This window comes from Solea senegalensis, linkage group LG18 (genome assembly GCF_019176455.1).
Source record: "Solea senegalensis isolate Sse05_10M linkage group LG18, IFAPA_SoseM_1, whole genome shotgun sequence".
Taxonomy (NCBI): domain Eukaryota; kingdom Metazoa; phylum Chordata; class Actinopteri; order Pleuronectiformes; family Soleidae; genus Solea; species Solea senegalensis.
Window position 1 is genome coordinate 13,882,026 of NC_058041.1, and position 19,575 is coordinate 13,901,600.

The 19,575-nt window shown below is 40.8% G+C and overlaps 1 protein-coding gene across 1 annotated transcript; it reads left to right on the plus strand.

Annotated features, from left to right (window-relative positions):
• Positions 1–300: 300 nt before the first annotated feature.
• Positions 301–18,729, plus strand: cpn1 (carboxypeptidase N, polypeptide 1). Its single transcript, XM_044013481.1, has 9 exons — positions 301–709; positions 5,392–5,588; positions 8,468–8,623; positions 12,739–12,915; positions 13,006–13,117; positions 15,372–15,511; positions 16,068–16,167; positions 16,749–16,867; positions 18,225–18,729. The coding sequence occupies exons 1-9, from the start codon at positions 475–477 to the stop codon at positions 18,333–18,335; spliced, it is 1,347 nt and encodes a 448-aa protein (XP_043869416.1). The 5' UTR covers positions 301–474; the 3' UTR covers positions 18,336–18,729.
• Positions 18,730–19,575: the final 846 nt, after the last annotated feature.

Here is a 19,575-nt window from a genome sequence, read left to right on the forward strand (position 1 = left end):
AACCGTGCTGGAGTAAGAGACAAAGAAAGGGATAGAAAATGAGTCTCTGGGAGACGGGATGAAATTCAGATTGTGTGTTCAGGGAGCCGAGGGTCCTGTGGGGCGAGCTACTTGAGGTAGAAGCATTTGAGGCAGCAATAAAGCAAGTAGCATGTACTTGACAAGGACTCAAAGGCAAAGAGCGAGGGAGAGAAGCAGCTGTTGGAGGAGGAGAGTGAGACAAAGAAGGAGCGAGGGGCTGTCCTTACTTGCTCTTCAATGTGAGGACTGTATGTGGGAGGAGGCAAGGGGGGAGAGGGAGAGCAGGAGAGAGAAGGGGAACAAGAAAGGGCAAGAGCAAGCACAGGGAGTAACCAGTATGTTTGGTGTGTGAAGAGCTAAATACACATCTGACAGTGTGTGAGTGTATTGCATTGCTGCAGCAGTCTCCTCCGTTAAGCTCCTGCTGTGCTGCACAACTCTGGCAGAGGGACCATGCAGCAGCGGGGGGCTCTCTCCTGGCTTGGCTCCGTCCTGCTGGGGCTGATGGGGCTCCTGGTGTCCGGCTCGGACTTCCAGCATCACCGGTATGAGGAGATGGTGCGAGCCCTGTTTGCAGTGCACAACGAGTGTCCCTACATCACTCGCATCTACAGCATCGGGCGCAGCGTGGAGGGACGACACCTCTACGTGCTGGAGTTCAGCGATAACCCGGGCATCCATGAGGCATGTGAGTAACACCTGAACCTTCTGTGTGCTGGGTCCGGTGTGGATGGAGACGTTCCATTAGGATAAAGTGTTTTATTGAAGGATGAGACTGGAGTATAGGGAATAAATCACATCCCAGGTGGAAAAGAGATGTACTTAAGGTGTTTTTGGTTAAAGTTATATACTCAGTCCATATTAAATGTCATATTTTAAAACAACTTTAAGTGTACTAAGTGTTAATGTAATTGTAAGGTGCATGTAACTGTACTTGATGCACATCTAAAACTGAATTTGAAATACTCTAGTGGTGCTTATACTTCGTTTTTTGATGGCATATCAAATCAACACCAATTACCAATATACATAAGCACCCCATTGAAATATTAGAAACGTGTTATTTAATACAGTTCAGTATTAAATAACATAAACATCTGCTACAAACATAATGACACTCACACTTTGAACACTAGAAAACCTAAATGTGCATCTTGTCTACAACACAAAAACACATTTCCCGCATGCATTAAAAGGTACAGTAGCATATATTAACTTTTAACTTGAATGTATACTTATTTAAGTGTACAAAGCAGAATGTTTAATCAAGTGTTCCTTATATATGATTTGGATACCTTTGAAACATTATATTCTTCTAAATGTACTCAGGTGCATCTTAAAGGTGACTTAATCTGGTACTGCCTATCATTAATGACATGCTAATTAGCTTATTAATCACCTTGGAAATAGCACATGTTTAGTACATCACACAACACTGCACAAAATACACTCAGTTTATTCCTATTTCAATGTACTTTTCCTAGTTGTATGTAAAATACACATGGCGTTAAAGTTTATATATCTCAGATACATTGTTGTAATGGCAAAACAATATGTTTTTCTTTAAATGACAATGGATTCTAGCATCCCAATCTTGTCAGTGGCTGGTAATTTGTTTTTCTCTTCTTGCTGTTGGGACTGAGGACATAGCTGGCAGAGAACAGAGTGAGCTGAAACGCAAGCGTTGGACGAGGCTTTAAGAAGCCGAGTTGCCGTGTGGCTCAGCAGTGGAGATGAAAGTCATCCCTCTGATAAACATCAGTGACCATAATCTATGGAAAGCCCGCGGTGAACGAGGAAAAGGCAAAAGTGAAACAACCGAGTCAACATCTGTGATTCATTTCATTTCTTTTTTTCCTTTTTTGCCATTCAACCGCTGAGAAAATGTGGAGTGTTAGTCAAAGCGGAGCAGATGACACAAGAGTGCGCTTTGAGTCAACAAGGCTTCAACCCTGATCCCACTCTCACAGAAGCTCTGTTTGCTTTCCCCTGTCTCCTCACCGCTGAATCAGCTGCTCGTGTGTTTATTTTTGCATATCGCTTGCAAATTAAAATCCATAAACTCATTACAGCAAGTGTTTGCTTTGAAAGCAGGTCAAATGTTTGCACTCATGGAAGGGATTTTAACACTGCATGTGTATAGCAGCTATTTGAAGCCTCTTTGACACTGAAATTAGCAGGTTCTGGATTCAGAAACCTGGGTGATTAACACCAGATTCCATAGCCAGTGGTTGTTCTGCCTTATTTTTTGTTTTTTCTTCACCGTTGCGTCAGTTGTGATGTCACGGGTGTGCAGCAAACAAAACGAGTCAGGGAGAGAATTAAACAACAACTCAGTGATAATGTTATTTACTCTTTTTGTTCAGTCTCTCTGTAAATCAATCGTTTACCTTATCCAGTTAATGAAATAAATGATACAGAGCACAAAAAAAGATAATAAAAAAAGCCATGTGCATCACAGTCATGTTTCCTGGGAGTGAATGCTGATTAAACAAATTACCGTTGTTGAAAATCCAATATAAGCCCAGAATTCAACTTTTTTCTGATCAGTGGGAATGGGGTAGGAGGAAAAAAAATCCTGACATGGGAATGCTTTTTTGACTGTGGGGGCGAACTTTGCACACGTAGGGGCTTCCTTAAGTTGAATAGAAGGATGTGAGTCTGTTCTGTTGCAAGGTGACCGAGGGTGAAAAACAGGAACCGTGTACTTCACAGAGGGGGAGTGACCTTAGGCCTTGTCTGGGTCAGCCCTCCTCCACCCTTTAGGAAGTTCATGTCTTTCCCATACTGCTGAGTGTGTGTGTGTTTTATTCCTTCTCTCCCTTAAAGCTCCGCACTTGAACCAAACACTGTTTTATGAACTCAAGGCGTCCTTTTAAAGAATATGAGCTATATTTAAAGTGGCCAAGCTGCACCATTTTGGTGCCTGAAGCAGGGTGGAGGGTGTTTAAATTTGGAGATATCTGCTCACCGACACAACACACTGAAATCCAGCAAATGCAGTTACAGCTGCATTTCTATTCATTTAAATTTAAAAATTGTTTGAGGTTATTTAAAAAAATATATTTTCAGAATAAGGATATTTCTACTTACTTGGTGGAAAGTAAGCAGTTGCCAGTTTTCCTCAAGAAGTTCTATTCATCTGCAATTCGTGGGCTATTGTCAAAGAGCTCTGGAGGTCATGTGACTCCGTTTGTTTACTCTGCCATGTTGGCAGGAAGAGCTTCTGCACTAATGAACAGCTGCAGTGCCAGTTTCAAGCCGTCAGAGTTCACTGTGCACTTTAAATCCACAGAGATCGAGCAATATATCACAGAACCTGACAGACAGAATATATCTGACACCGAAAATGTCCCTCAGGTGCTTTTAGCGAGTATGGAAACAGCCACAGCAGACCAGATTCTTCCAGCATGTTAAATAAACAAGATTTAAGATAAAATGAATTAGTGTCGGATTCTGTACCTGATACGAAGTGACCACTACAGAAGCAGAATCTCTTGCCTGTGGGTTCACAACACTTCATATTTTTACTCACTTTGAGGTTGTTTTATGGCAGACATCCAAATTTGCCCTCTCTCTGGATCTTTGGTGATCTAGTAAAATGCTCTCCCCCTTATATACTGCCGCTTATTTCTATTGCCAGTTATGTATAATATGTCTATGGATTTGAACAGTGTGGCTTCCTGCCAAAATGACATTATTCTGACTGTTGTGTGACCTCAGCTACTAAAGCTCTATAAGAAAAAGATTTTTGTTTTAGGAAGAAAAAGAAAATTGCACTTATCCATATTATGGAATCCCAGATGTATTGTCCCAGCCCCTAATTTTGACATATAGTTGATGCAGTGTAAAATAATACTGGATTAGACACACACACACATATAGGCCACAGCAGCCAGTGCTCAACAGTAGCTGTATAGTATTTGGGGGCCCATAGGTCTCTCAGTGATTAATGAAGGGACCCGCTGAAGGAGGGAACCCTATATAAAGAGGGAGACTGTTTGGATAAGTGGCTCACCCAATCACCAACAGATACTCACAGGAATGCTCACAGATGACCCTATCCAAATAATTCAATCAGCTGCAATCGGTCTCACTCCTCCAAGACATGGTGAGGAAAATCCTTACCAAGAAATTCCAATAATGCAATAACTTGGGAGCCAAGTGAGCAAATTAGTTTAGAGTTTAGACTGGGTACTTAAAGAAATGGCACATTAAAGTCTTAAAAAGGAAAAGGACTTGGTGAGCACCAAAAAAGGCTTACACATATTATACATATTATCTGTGCTTGACGTCTGAGGCTTAATACTCATAGCTACATAGCAGCTTTCAGTGTCCCTCCATCAGTTATCTATTTCACTTCAATCATAGTAAAGCACACATAAATAAAACATAAAACAAACCAGTGTCATCAGTAGCATTGAACTGTAGGTTAAAATAGTTTTTATGTGGATTCACCATTTAAAGATGACAAAATATCACAGTATAGATATAGATCATGACAACAGTAGTTATAATGTTTCTGTAACATCGAAAAATATCATGAACTGCCATTTCTAAGAGATATACAGTGTTCCATAAAGGAATGGCAACTTCCATGTATCCATGTGCAATTTAATATATCTGAAATGGTGGAGAGAATTCCACCCATTTATTTGGGGACTCTAAAAAAAGTCTCCCACGACACCATCTGTGGGTCCTGTCCCAGTATAGTCAATAGCAATGTAATAACAATATAGCTCCTCACATTACCGAGTAACTTTATCTGTCAGCTCACAATCACTCACAGCCAGATGTTTTGTGTTATATTTAAGCCTCTGACCACTGGTTAGCAGCAGGCTTTCATCCATTTGACTCTCTCCCCTTCCGTCCAAAAATGGTATATTGTTCATGCTTATAACTGATATTTTACTATAAGAGTGTTAAATTTGCAAAATACCACTTTGCTGGATATCGTACCTGTGTATTTAGGATATGTATGCTTTGCCAATAGTGTGCACAATGTGCATACACATAGTTTATTGTGACTGTTTGCATGTCTGAGGACAGATTTTGATTCAAATGTATCTTAGTGAGGACATTTTCACCCTATGATGTCATTTTTGGCTGGTCCTCCCATCTTGTGGTATTTCGAGGGTTAAAACTAGGTTTTAATGATATAATTAGGTTATATTTAGGGTTAGTCAGGGTATAGGTTAGAATAAAGGCCTAGGAAGAGTATCCTCACTGATGCTTTGCAAGGATGTGTGTGTGTGTGTTTGTGTGCAGTCATTTTTATTGTCAAGCCTTGCAGTTCATATCTGATTTTCTGACCCTCATGTCATGTTCCCTCTCTCTCTCTCTCTCTCTCTCTCTTCCTTTCCTCACCAGTGGAGCCCGAGTTCAAGTACGTGGGCAACATGCACGGCAACGAAGTGCTCGGCCGTGAGCTGCTCATCAAGCTCTCCCAGTTTATGTGTGAGGAGTATCGCGCCGGAAACCAACGGATCATGAGGCTGATCCATGACACGCGCATCCACATCCTGCCCTCCATGAACCCCGATGGCTACGAAGTGGCTGCCAGACAGGTAATGCACACGCTGACCCCAAGGCCTCTGCAAGCACTAGGAAAAATCTTCCTCAGGGACACGTTTGGCTGTTTGTCTTAAGCAATCATTTGCCACTTAGAGAGAAAAAAAAAGTTTCCACATTTTTCCTCGAGCGTGTTCTTGCCAGTGCTGAAGCCCCCTCAGTGAAACCTAATACATGAAAGCAAAATCACAGCTCAACACACGCATTCTACACACGTCTTAGCCTCCAGCAACATGTATTCAGAACAGTGGTGGTTGCTGGTTTTTGAAACCGAGGAAGCTAATTTTAGGCCCAGTTATTTACACATAAATTCTGCTCACAATTGCCAGCTTTCAGCAGTGCTGTCGCTAAACACACCAGACTCCTCTGTTAAACATTGAGATTTTAGTAATGCTGTTGCAAAATGAGATTAACGCATGTTTAAGTCTTTTTAACGGAGCTACAGTTCAGCATTGTTCAGTTGGATTCTTGTGTCGGACGTCGCGCTCATGACTCTCCCAGTGACGACACTCTCTGACCTAACGGTGGCCGGCAGTCTGTTGACGTCACACTTTAGGTACTATCAGTAATGGAAAAGCAAAAAACACAAGTAGAGTAGGAAAGCATAATGGAAAAGCACTGGAGACGATCTATATTTTATCACATTTTAGCACACGTTTAGTAATGAAATGTAAATGCAACAGTACACATTTGGCCATGTATATGTAATTAAAGCTCCAGTGAACAACTTATATTGAGACATACACACACAGAGAGAAAGAGAGCGAGAGAGGAAGCTGTGTTGTGTATATCTGTCTTTAAAAGTAAGGTGACTCATCCAGATTTCATCCAGCAAACATGGAGCTGCATGGTGCAGGAACAGCAGCAACGCGCAGGCGACCATATGATTGTGATTAAAATAGTTTTCAATCATAATCCAAATGTGTGCGTCCGTTTCGCCTCCACCTTGCCCCATAAGTCGCAGCGTATAATCCGTTGCTCTGTGTGCGGCACTATAATATCACCAGGTGACATGAAAACGAAACAGTGTGATCATGAGAGAGAGGGAGAGTCATGTGGAGCTGATGGGCTCAATCAGCATTGTGTGAAGTGACAATCGTTTGGACATATGTTTACATTTAACATGTACAGCCTTAACACGAGCAACTTAGAGCAAAGTACTATCAAGGAAATTCTTCCGTTTTTTTGTCTATAAAAACACTAACAATCAGGTATTTGAGAGAAAGAGAGCCCCTTGCTTTCAGCCAGAGGTAATTACATAGGCCATGGAACACACACACACACACATAGGTCTTTAATTATATATCCTGAGGAGGTCGGTTGCACATGATGCTCCCTGCATCTGCCACTCAGATGACACATGTGCATCACACTATAATTTGTCGCATCACAGATGTTTGGCTGCAGTGGCAGCATCTGGAAAACAAGGGGAGGGTTGTTTTAATCATGGATTCATAGCATTGCGGGGACTGTGGGTAGTAATTAAGCAACAAGAGGATCATGTCTGTGGCATCAGAAGATATAAAATGTGGATTAAAATATACTGTACTTTAAAATACAGTGTACATTTAACATTTAACATTTAACATTTAACATCAATTCACCGTTGTTTGCCCATTATAACGAAGCACAACAATATACTTTATGTGCTTGGAGTGCAGAGTGCTACCCTGGTTGAGTTAAAAATCGTTGGCTATTTCATGGCTGTTGAATCTTATCAACAGTAATTTCAACCATCAAAGTCTGTCCTGCTCTAATGAAGGCTAAAACATGTTTGTACTGCTGATATGGCTGAATATTCATGGAACTTAATGGATCTTTTAAGACTCAGATGTTTTGAGGCTTATCAAAAAAAAAATCACTCTTTTAGCCACTATGCCTGTTAAAGGGTATGTTTGCTACTTTATTTGACAGCCTTTTCTGACTGTGTGTAAACTTCTTACTCTCCCACACCAAAGTCCATAGAGAAATTCTGCATTTTTAGCTCCCCGGCACACGTGAGCTGCTGGTCTACTGCTGCCTCGTTTGTTAAGTTTCTGTTTGTTAAGCTTGGGTAAATCTGAATGATTGATTTCCAACACCAGCCAAAACAAATTTGCACTCACTGATGGAAGTAGAAATGCATCAACAATTCCTGAGTGCCATGATGTTAAATGTATGATTTTCTCTATGGAATTTGGTGCAAGGAGTGAATAAATAAATCTTGTTTCTTGTTGGAAAAGGTTGTTTTTACAGCAAGATAAAGCTGCAACCATCATCTCAGGTTATTGTGGATTCAAGCATGATTTGTTTGACTGTTTAAATGCTTTTTCTGGCTGTGTGTCCACTTCTCACTCTCCCACACCAAAGTTCATAGAGAATATCAGCCTTTCTAGCTCCCCGAGACTGCTTGCTAAACTTGGGTAAATCTGAATTAATGATTTTCAACACCGAAGTCACAAAATAACACATTTTCACATACTGATGGCCTTAGAACTAAATCAACAACTCCTGTGTGGCGTGATGTAAAATTCATGATTGAGGAATAAATCAGGTTTCTAGTCAGAAAAAGGTTGTTTTACAGCAAAATAAATCTTAGGTTATTGTGAATTTAAAAGTATTATAGTAATCACTCCAATAGTATTGGAATATTTTTGAAATTAAATTAAATTAAATTAAATTAAATTAAATTAAATTAAATTAAATTAAATTAAATTAAATTAAATTAAACAGAGTTCTATTATCCAAGTAAAAGAGGTAATAATCAACTTATAATAAGAATTCAAAAGTTGTTCTGAAAATAACTTTTATGCAATAGTGTCCCTTCACTGCACAATGAAAATACCTAAGCCCTTGACAGATGTTCACACTCTACTGTTTGTCTGTGGGTCAACAGGGTCCAGAGTTCAATGGCTACCTGGTGGGCCGAGGGAACGCCAAAGACATCGATCTGAACAGGAACTTTCCAGACCTGAACGGGCTCATGTATTACTATGAGAAAACCAAGGGGAAAAACCACCACCTGCCCCTGCCGGACAACTGGGAGCAGCAGGTCAGTGCTACTGGATAAACACTGAGGAGACATTGTCACATTTTGTCCATTTATCAACCTGTAGTGTATACACACACACACGTGTGTGCATAAGTGATAGAGGGACATGGAGCGGAACATCTTTCATTCTTGTGTCAGTGTGTGTTTGGCCTCAACTTGCACCGGACACACTGCACTGCCAGTGAAATGGAAATAAAGTGGCCATAAATTTAAACAAGTGGGCTCAGAAACTCATTGACGGGCCAGGATCGTGTGTGGCTGCATTGTATACATTTGCGTTCATCTTATCCTTTTGGATTGCGTTGTCCACAGAATTTACTTATTTATAAAACCACGGTTCACCAACTGTGGTACATGTACCATTAATGGTGTGGGACGCTTTCCTCTAGTGGTACTTCAGAAATGCTGTTCTACTAGTTTTTCTGAAGGATTTTGACCCCCCCAAACAAATTAAATAATAGTAATTAGTCACCTTATCTCTCACTCCATCTTAATCTAATTTCACTATACCAGTGTGTGTAGAGTATATGTGAGGACAAGGAGGATGATGAGAGAGCAAATGAATTCTGCCTCTTGTGAAAAGGTAAAAAGGTGCTTTTCTTCATCCTTGCAAATGTAATGAATTTGATGAAGATAGCAGCTGCTCTCATACTGTTTTCTGATCAGTGTTTAATTTTGAAGACCGTTCCAGAAGTCTTGTTGACGAGTAATATGAATTTATTCGTCATGGCATCAGCTTGTCTCTCTGTTGTGGGTTTTGGGGGGGGGGTATGGAAAAATAATTTCAAGCACAGGAAAAACCTTGAGTTTGTTGAATGTCAAGTAAAAGTAAATCAAATTAAATAAAAACACAGCGGTCCTCACTCAACAGACAAACAACTTGTGATAAGATATTCCTTTATGTGAAGTATGTCAGCTCCAGCTCACCACTGTGAGAAGCTGAGTTGACCTAATGTGTGGTTTCAGAGTTTATCTGTTATCTGCTATCTGGAGATACTGAGTGACTCCACGCACAGATGTACAAATCCGTGATGTCTATTAAAGTCGTCTTTATTCCAAAGACACAGGCGGCCACTTTCTATATAGTCAAGACACTCACTCCTGTGCTACTTCTCTATGGACCCTTGGTTGTGGAAGTCTATTGTTGTCATGATACAAATGGGAAATGAAAACTACACAAAGCCCTCAAATCAAATCAAATTTCATATACTTTATTAACCTCACAGGGAGATTGTTCCGTAGAGAATGTACACACAGCGTGATAGAAACAACACACAGTCAACAAAAGATGTATAATTCACAGAATAAAAACTGAGTTTTGCGCTTGCCCTAAAACACACATTCACACATACAAATAAGAACTAATATAAACAATACAAACAGTACAAACAGTATTAAACAGGTAACACAGTGCAAACATGTGCAACATGACAGTTGGTTCTACATTTGCCTGCTCTTGAATATCTGTAGAAGCACACAGTCACCGCATGTTTTTATCTGTGGATCAGTAATGCCATTTGCTGTAGTTTGGCTGTGGGGGGAGACATTGCTTCCCTTTGGCCTCGAACTCTCGTTATTAAGGGTTTTTTTAGTCTACAAATCAATTAAGAAGTTGGAGTATGCAAGCATGTGCTGTGAAGTTTCTACTGAAAGTACATTGTTAGAAGGAAGGTCAGAACATGAGGACGTCTCGTCGTTATCTTCAGCAGACGGTAACAGAGCTCCCCTGTGTTCACCGTTCATTTGAAGTGTCTCGATAAACCGATGTGGTCTCTAGTTCCTCCTGCCTGAGGCAACTGGATGTTCTCATGTAAAATGTCTACAAATATAATCAAATATCCAGCCTAGTTTTAAAAGTCAAAGATAAGATATTCACAGGAGGCTGAACGTGTCCTTTTCTCATCATAAAATGACACATTTAGAAACTGTGCTTCTGTATTCCCTTTTATTTCTATGACGCCTTCCAGTTGTTTCATGCAAATACATTTGTGCAAACTAAATAGCTGATCCTTCCAGTTACAGATACGTCCTTCATGGTGGCCACAGTTGCATCCTCACACACTCGCCGGCTCTGCTATGCTACTTTGACATTAGCCAGTGGATGATGTTTTATCCACAGTGGCTTATGTTTTTCCTTTTTTCTCATTAGGAAAGAAAGTGAGACGGTGTGTCGAGGTGTAAAATATGTTTCTGGGCAAACACGCTGATCTTAAATCAACTCCTGAAGTGTGGAATGTTTTTGATTCCCATATGAGTTCTAACACAGTTCTAATCCTCCAATTCCGTGACACTTTCGAAAACAGGAGTAGCATCGCAGAGAATGCAACTTTATATGAAATCTTTATGGTTAACGTCACTCAGGAATCCATTTTATAACCACTCACAGAGTGACTGTATGGGCCTCTTATCATACTCTATTTACTCAGCCTCTAAAAACAACCAAGAGTATAGGCTAATAAGTGATTTTCTTTTAAATATGACAAACTATGTGCCTTATGAGTAATGTCAACTATAAGAAAGGTCCATAATAAATCTAGTGTACTCTACATGTGTAACCCTACACCACAGTGACAGGTCTGACTTCAAAGTATGTATGGGCGTATATAAAGATCCACAGATCATAAACACCTGCCAATCCCCGAAAAACAGACAGACGTCCCACTCGGGCGTGCAAAGACCGCGTTCAAGGCCGGTGGGCCTGATTATTCTTGAGCAGAGCCAGACTGTGTTTATTTTCCTACATACCTTACTCAAGGAGAGGTATTACTTCTTGTCTCCAGGCACGATATGCAGCGTGGGGTGAGCGAGGATAGTTTGCACTGACGGGAGAGAAGGAGTGGCAGCCAAAGCTGGAGTTGAAAAGGGTTAATTGTAAATACTCTCTACTGTTGAGCTGGAGAAGCCTCCTGAGAGGCTGCAAAATGAGATGCTTTAATTAATAGTAAGTCGGGATTAACTTTATGTAAGCTTTGAAAAAGCTTTGTGGCTTAGGAATTACTCATTGTAGAGTTATTCGTGTGGTAACGGTGGTGTTTAAAGGTCCATTGTGTCAGAATTGATGAAATCTAATGTGTAGCCAACCCAGAAGTAAAATTATATTGAATACCCACCAGGGGGGCAACTCAAAAAAAGAGTTTGAATAGTACTACTGGTAATTGATGAGTAGTACATTCAATTTTTTGCCAAGAAAGCCCTTCTACAGTTTAAGTACAGGATTAACTGTACTTAAAAGAACCAGAAGTAATGATTAATGACACCAAGCAGGTCTTGATTCGTTTAGAACAAATCAAAATTGCACTACACATAGAGAGTAAAATGATGATTTCCTAAGAAGCCAGTGTTTCTGTGTAAAAAGAAAACCAGTTCCACTGGTGGTAAGTTAGAGCTGCTTTCAGTGAAATGAACTTGCCTGACCATTACACCAACAGGGACTGTAATGACACATTCAGATACATATACAGGACATTAATGTGGAGTTGGTCCCCCTTTTACAGCGATAACAGCTTCCACACTTCTTGGAAGACTCTCCTCAAGATTTTGAAGTGTTTCTTTAGGAATGTGTGTTCATTCATTCTGTAGAGCATTCATGAGGTCAGGCACTGATGTTGGACGAGAAAGCCCGACTCACAAGCTCTGTTCCAGTTTATAACCAAAGTTGCTCAATGGGGTTGAGGTCTCTGTGCGGGCCAGTCAACTTCTTCCACACTAACCTCGTCAAACCATGTCTTTATAGTCTTTGCTTTGTGCACTGAGGCACAGTCATGTTGGAAGAGAAAAAAGTCTTTTTTCTCAAACTGTTGCCACACAGTTGGAAGCAAAGCTTTGTCCAAAATGTCTTGGTATAATGAAGCATTAAGATCGTCCCTCACTGGAGATTTCAGTATCATACATGGATATATGGATGAATACTTTTCTGTTAAGTTAGGTGTTTCTTCTGACAGTTATGGTGGCAATTCCAAAAAGAGGCTGCATTAAATATCTTGTGTATTTATATAAAAAGCTCCACATATGTAATGTAATAGGTTTCTTTACTGACACCACCTCAGGGGAAATCTACAAGTACATCAGTCATAAAAGATCTTTTATTCACCAGCGTCATTGAATATCCTCCTCAGGTTGAACCAGAGACATTGGCAGTCATAAAATGGATGCAGAACTACAACTTTGTCCTGTCGGCCAACCTCCACGGAGGAGCCGTGGTGGCCAATTATCCCTTCGACAAGTCGAGAGACCCGCGCATACGAGGGAGAACCATTTACGCTGCCACGGCAGACGACAAGCTCTTCAGACAGGTGTGTAGCAGACATTACACGGACATGTCACACATCTCGTCTGTGGATGATTGTGCGTATTTACATTTGTGTGTGTGTGTGTAATAACAGTTGGCAAGGACCTACTCGTACGCCCACAGCTGGATGCACAAGGGCTGGAACTGTGGGGACTTCTTTGATGAGGGCATCACCAATGGGGCCAGCTGGTACTCTCTGTCCAAAGGTAACGCCTCTGCTTATAATCAGCATTAAAAAAACAAACTGCGGTCCAAAAATTAGGTGGAACTGGACTTCAGCAGGTCATTTTGACCATGTTAACATGTCTGAATGAATCCCTGCCATATGATTGGCTGATTAACAATCAGTTTAACAGGTGTACCTAATAAATTGGTAGGTGATTGTACGCAAAGACATGATGTACTTTTTCTATTTGTATCGCACACAGTCCTGTACACATTTACAGATACAGATGAGAGACAACACATGTTGGCAGGTCATCATGACCCCCATGCACAAAAACAGTGTCTCCTGCTGACATGCAGAATCCCCAGTATGTCAGAGGACACCGTTATCTTTCCTGGCTCCGGAGAAAAGACAAGGCCACCTGTGTGAATGATGGCCAGCACTGACACAGACTTCAGCATGAATGAAATGCCTTGAGACCCCTGAACCCTTTCCGGAGCTTCCGCGCTCTCATTTTTGTTTTTAACCTATTCACCTTCTCTGCATCAACAGCTGCACTTCGCTGACCCCCCACACACACTCGTACCTTAGTTTAGCTCCTCATGTCTGTAAATGACACCACTTTGGTCAGTTAATCACAGAGGTGTCTCTTGGTTTCTGTATGAAAGGGCTGGAATATTTTAGACCTTCAGTTTGAGTTTGAGTTTGCAATAATTCTTAATTTGAAATTTGCTAATATTGTACATTTTAATTGTAAAATGTTACACCATAGACCTTTTTATGTACACCCTTTTAGGACTTGGAGAAAAAGCCCTTTAATATTAAATAAACAGTAGAGGAGCTTTACTATATTACCACATCACACTATTTTCTTCCTTGTAGTTTTAGTTTCCTCAATTTTCCTTAAAGGTTAAAGGGAGAGTTCATGTTTTTGGAAGTGTGGTTGTATGAGGTACTGACACATTATACACATAACAACTCCTGTGTGCCATGATTAGGAGTGGGAATCACAGGGCACTTGACGTTACGATGCGTGATACATGGTCCACGATACCAATAATATCACGAGACAACGGTTCTGTGATAAGCGATCATATAGCGATACATCACGATATCTGTCTAATTGAAGAAAGCAAAACGTCTATATATTGAAATTGAAAACCAAAATTTCCTTCATTCAGTTGAGCAGCGCCGCCGGCGAGTGAAACTGGCAGGACCGGTTTACTTTAGAGCGCTTTAATTTGTTAATTGAATATTGATATTTGAGCCAACATATCCATTCTCGTATTGCACGAGGAAAGACGATGATATATTACTATATTCGATATTTTGACCCACACCTAGCCCTGATGTAAAATCCCAGATTTCCTGTATGGACTTTATTGTGGGAAGTGAGAAGTTTACAAAGCAACAAAGTAGTAAATATACAGTATTTACTGAATTTCTACTCCAGTGTCTTGTATTTTATACCTTTTTTCTTGTCTTTGAATTGTTTAAAAAAATTATTTTAAATGTCTCCATAGTAGCTAAACGCCTCATGCACAAAGTCTGAATGCCTAGTGGGCGCTGTTAACATAATATCACTTACTGGCAACACTGGCCACTGGGATTTAATTGAGCTTAGGCACTAATTCCTCATCCCTGTATTTGGAGTATGGGTGGGGACGTGTGTGTCTGTTACAGTGCACCAAGTTCATCAAACTCTTTGTGCCGTGTGCATTCAATTGTAGCTCAGATAATCTGAAACTGCAGCAATAACAAGAAGCACTTCTTTGATGTGTAAATCCTGGGCTGAGCTTCTCTGGATTCTTCCACGGAATGTGAAACCGTTGAGCTTTTTCGCTTGAGTCATGCAATCTTTTGAATTTTGACGAAAAACACCCACAGTTGCATTTGATAGGAGCATGAAATGTTTGCTTTAACAACTCCTCTTTGCTCCAAGTCTTATGTCATGGTCTTTGAGGCTACGTTTGAACGTTCCTCCCAGTCTTGGCCTCTTAGTATATGCAAGAGACAGTATTTCACAGTCAGTCAGAGACTGTCTGTCTGTCTGTCTGTCTGTCTGGCTCTGGCTGGACTGAAAGTCCATCAAAAATGCTCTTAAAGGTCCAGTTTATGACCAACCAAAATTGCACGGGGCATTATTTTTAGTCCACTGTAATAAATTCCAGATTTTGTTGAAACACAGAGACTGTCCATTGTCTTTCTGTCTGCTTCTATATAAACTATCTACATGTTCTAGATAGACGTTCATTCATTTTATAAACTGATATCTGTGTGTGTGTGTGTTCCAGGCATGCAGGACTTTAACTACCTGTACTCCAACTGTTTTGAGATCACCCTGGAGCTGAGCTGCGATAAGTTCCCCGCAGCGTCGGCGCTGCCCAGGGAATGGCTGGGCAATCGAGAAGCTCTGGTTTCATACATGGAAGAGGTCAGAACACACATTTCACACATACTGTAAGTGTGTGTGAATTTGGCAGATTACAGCTATTGTAGTGTAGTATTACAACTTTCAACTTCACACACACCACAAACACACTGTTTGTTACACGGCGACACACAAGAGATCAGCTGCCAAGAGTCCACTACGTTGGTTTCCTGTGTACATTGGCTCTGATTCGCAGGATATAGGCGAGCAATACAAGTTAGCCGACTTTAACCTCCTGTCGAGCATTAAATGAGATAAAATACAGCGGTGATTTGTCACAGTGGTGTGTTTAAGGCCACGAGGGAAGGTTCAGTCATTTTTCCACAGCACTGATCAAATAAACCAAGCCGTTTTTGCATAAGAAGGTCAGTAAAGTCAAGGAAGGTTAATGATGTCTGATGGTTTTGGCGTTTGCCTTGGAAATGTAGTTTATGACTCCCAATGTATTTGCAACACTCAAACACAAGGCAGCCACATTCACCTTATTTAGCACATGTGGTCCAGTGAATGGAAAGTTGCACAACATGTACAGAAAATATGATATTTTCTCCCTTTCCAGGTGCATCATGGGATAAAAGGCTTGGTGTACGATGAGAACAACAATCCCATCAAGAACGCTGAGGTCTCAGTATCTGGCATCCATCATGATGTGACCACTGGTAAGATGTAGTTGGTGTCAGTTCATTATTCTACAGACTGGAATGTTGTTTCTTACAGTGTTTTACAAATCCTGTGTAATATCCAAACCACCAGATGAACTGTTATAGGTGCTTCTTCGAAAGAGTCACAGATTAATTTTAATGCATCATCAAACAGTAAGTGCAGTTATTCATCGCCGCAGATGGAGAGTTCTACCACTGCCATCTTGTGGCCAGAGGTAGAAATCCATCCATCCATCCTCTACCACTTTAAATATACATTAAAAATAATGCCAACTGAACAAGCAACGCACCGACAAATCCTTCATTGAATGATGAAGGATGAAGAGTGAATGGTTGTTTGTCGACCTGTCCAGGAGTGCACCCCCTGCCTTTCACCCTGCGTCAGCTGGGATTGGCTCCAGCACTCCACAGCCCTCATGTGGAGGGCAAAGTGGTAGACAATGAATTCATGAAGGGTATAAGAGAATGAAACATTGATACATGACAACCAAACTGTGCTAAAGAGAAGTTTTTCTGACTGAACTCGTGCTAGAGCTTCACCTGTTTCAACCTCTCTCTCCTTGTGTGCGCTCCTGCAGGAGTGGATGGCGACTATTTCAGACTCCTGTTACCAGGCACATACACTGTTACAGCATCGGCCCCGGGTTACCTCCCCTCCACCAGCACTGTCACAGTGGGACCAGCTGAGGCCATACAGGTATGTTTATATGAGTGTTACTAAACCACGTCCAGATTGTGTTCAGTACATGTCTGAACGCTTCCCAATCTGGCCTGAATGCACTCACACACCCACAGTCAGAGGTGGTGTGAGGCCACATTCCTGAGCTGCATGAACCCAGTAGTATAATTTGAACTTAGAACTTGTCTGATGTTTTGCTGAGGTGTTGTAACCAGAAATTCAAAGACTATTGGATGATACCAGCTGTCAATCACACTGGTGTCCCCTCTTATGTGCCATGCTTTGTCCTCTATTTTCCTCTAAATAGAAACATGATTTATAAAATTGTCATCATGTTCCATTAAACCTTTAATCCATTAATGACCTGAGACTAGTAATTGAGACCGTTGACTCCACTTACATTATAAATAAAGTGTGTAATGGGGTCCATTCAAACTGAGTTGGCCCAATATTTCAATCAGGCCCTGAAGCCACATAATGCTGGTTATGTTATGTGATATATCTTAATAGGGCCCCTCAATCATATGCCTGGTGTTATGTTATTTCCCCTGATTAATATGTGATGTCTTTTTAGGGTCCCTTTAGGCTATGTTATCCACCCCTGATGTTTTGATGGGTCCCTTAGTCAAATAACGAAGGTTAAGTTATGTGACATGTCTAATAGGGCCCCTCGATCATACTATCATTATTATTATTATTATTAGTAGTAGTATTAGCCAGGTGTTGCCTGACAAAAAGTACATTTAGCTCATGGGTGGACTAGAATCTGTGAGATTCCTTACATGTCTTTGTACCACTGTCGATTTGTGCGTGAGTGCAGGGATAAAGTGAATGTGCGGGGGCCCTTTTCTTGTCTGTGCCCAGGGGCCCACGGGCTCATAATCCATCCTAACTGGTTGGTCTCAACTTGCAAACCTGGAAAAACAATGTCAACTTATTATATATGTATATATTCTATGGCATGAATGCAGTCTGCCCTTTAGGATGCATTAGAGACCAACTCCTCAGCTGAAGTTGAGGAGTTGTTATTTCGTGTCACAGCCGTGTGAGTAGCGTTTTGATTCAGTTAAACAGACGCAAACACAAGCACGTTGACTTCAGACATTAAAACCAGTCATGATGTCAGTGTGTATTTGAATACGGGAGAAGAGGAAGTCAGGTTTGATCATATGAGGTCACAGGAGATGTACTCAGGAACAGTCACACTCAGTGTTGTCCACTGTTGTTTGTATTCAACTTGAAGTATAGTACATGTCCTTATATATGACGTACATCCACTTAGAGAAGCCCAAACAATGCTTGTGATGGATTAAAGTGTGTCTATAAGCTCTGTAATTATATTGTACTTTTTTGTCCTTGTTTCTTTCCCCACCAGTTTCATTTTTACTTGAAAACGGCACCAAAGCAGCACATCAAAGCCAAGCCCCACAACAGCAAGAAGTTCCCGCCGTCTTCTAAGGCCTCTTTAAAGCCCGGCCCCAGATGAGGCCTTGACTTTGATTTGCAGTAGCCTCCCCAAACACACACACACACACACACACGTACTGTACACCATCAGTCCCACATGCTGTAAAGAAACATGCTCACACTCACACACAAGTTGCATATCATCTATTGGAAATGATAAATCATCATAATACGTGTATGTAATTTGACCCTTGTAGTCCAATGATTATGTATTTCAAAACTGTTTTGTTGAATAAATATACACTGTGTGTCTTTATGATAAGGATTTGTTGCAAACCTGGTGTATTTATGGAACAGCAAGGATTTGTATGAATACACTTATTCTGTATATGTAAAGGACTTTTCTCAATTTTGATTTCTATAATTTGATGAAAGTTGAAAGTGAAAATAAAAGACTGTTTTGGTGTCTTAAAGTATCTTCGCCCTGACTTTTTGTTGGCTGTGACGTCCCCGCCCGTTTAGAGGGACCTAAAACCTAAAACCAAGGTGGCATGTGGTAAAAAAAAAGAATTTATTTAAAAACACAGGAGTTGATAATAATGTACGAAATGGGCAAACAGAAAAAGGGCAGAGGATGCTGTTCAAATAAAACAAGAATCAAATGAAAAAGGACTCTTCAAAGGGAAGAGCTGGGTTACTTTGTTAGTACAGAATACAAAATGAAACTATAATATAGGGGAAACAGCATCTCTCAGCCTAGTGTCTCTAAATGCAACACATGAATCCAGTTTCTATGAAGCCCAACTTTCAACAATATGCCACTCGTCATTACTTGAGACTAATACTCGAAAACAAGAAAACAATTCTCAACGCAACACGAGTCGCTCTGACTGTCAGAGGCGCCCGGTGTAGACTGGGAGTCAGCTTCTTGTCCTCTTCCGGTGGGCGTGAGGCAATTTCTGGTTCCGTAGCCGCACCAATGGCTGTCCGGTCCTCCTGAGACTCCGCCCATTTTGGCCAATGGTACGTGAGGAACCACACAAATTAATTTGCATACCAAACTCACTTTAATCAAGGTGGACGAACGACGTCCACCAGTCGTAACATTGGCCTTTAAATTTTAAATAAATAGATTTATAATTTTTTATAATCATCATTATTGTTCCTCTACAATCCCATGTGTATGCTAATTTTGATTTGGTTGCATTCCAGTTCAACCCAAGACAAGTATGTGAAAAGCACATAGAAATACTTCAGAACATTGAAGTAAATCCAGTTTGCATCTGGTGAAGTTCACATATAGCACATTTATACATTTA

Excerpts from the sequence above, each read along its gene's own strand:
- cpn1 (XM_044013481.1), top strand. The coding sequence starts at position 475 with ATGCAGCAGCGGGGGGCTCTCTCCTGGCTTGGCTCCGTCCTGCTGGGG. Across the intron at positions 710-5,391 it reads CCCGGGCATCCATGAGGCAT|TGGAGCCCGAGTTCAAGTAC; the intron begins GTGAGTAACACC and ends TTTCCTCACCAG. Across the intron at positions 13,118-15,371 it reads CTGGTACTCTCTGTCCAAAG|GCATGCAGGACTTTAACTAC; the intron begins GTAACGCCTCTG and ends TGTGTGTTCCAG.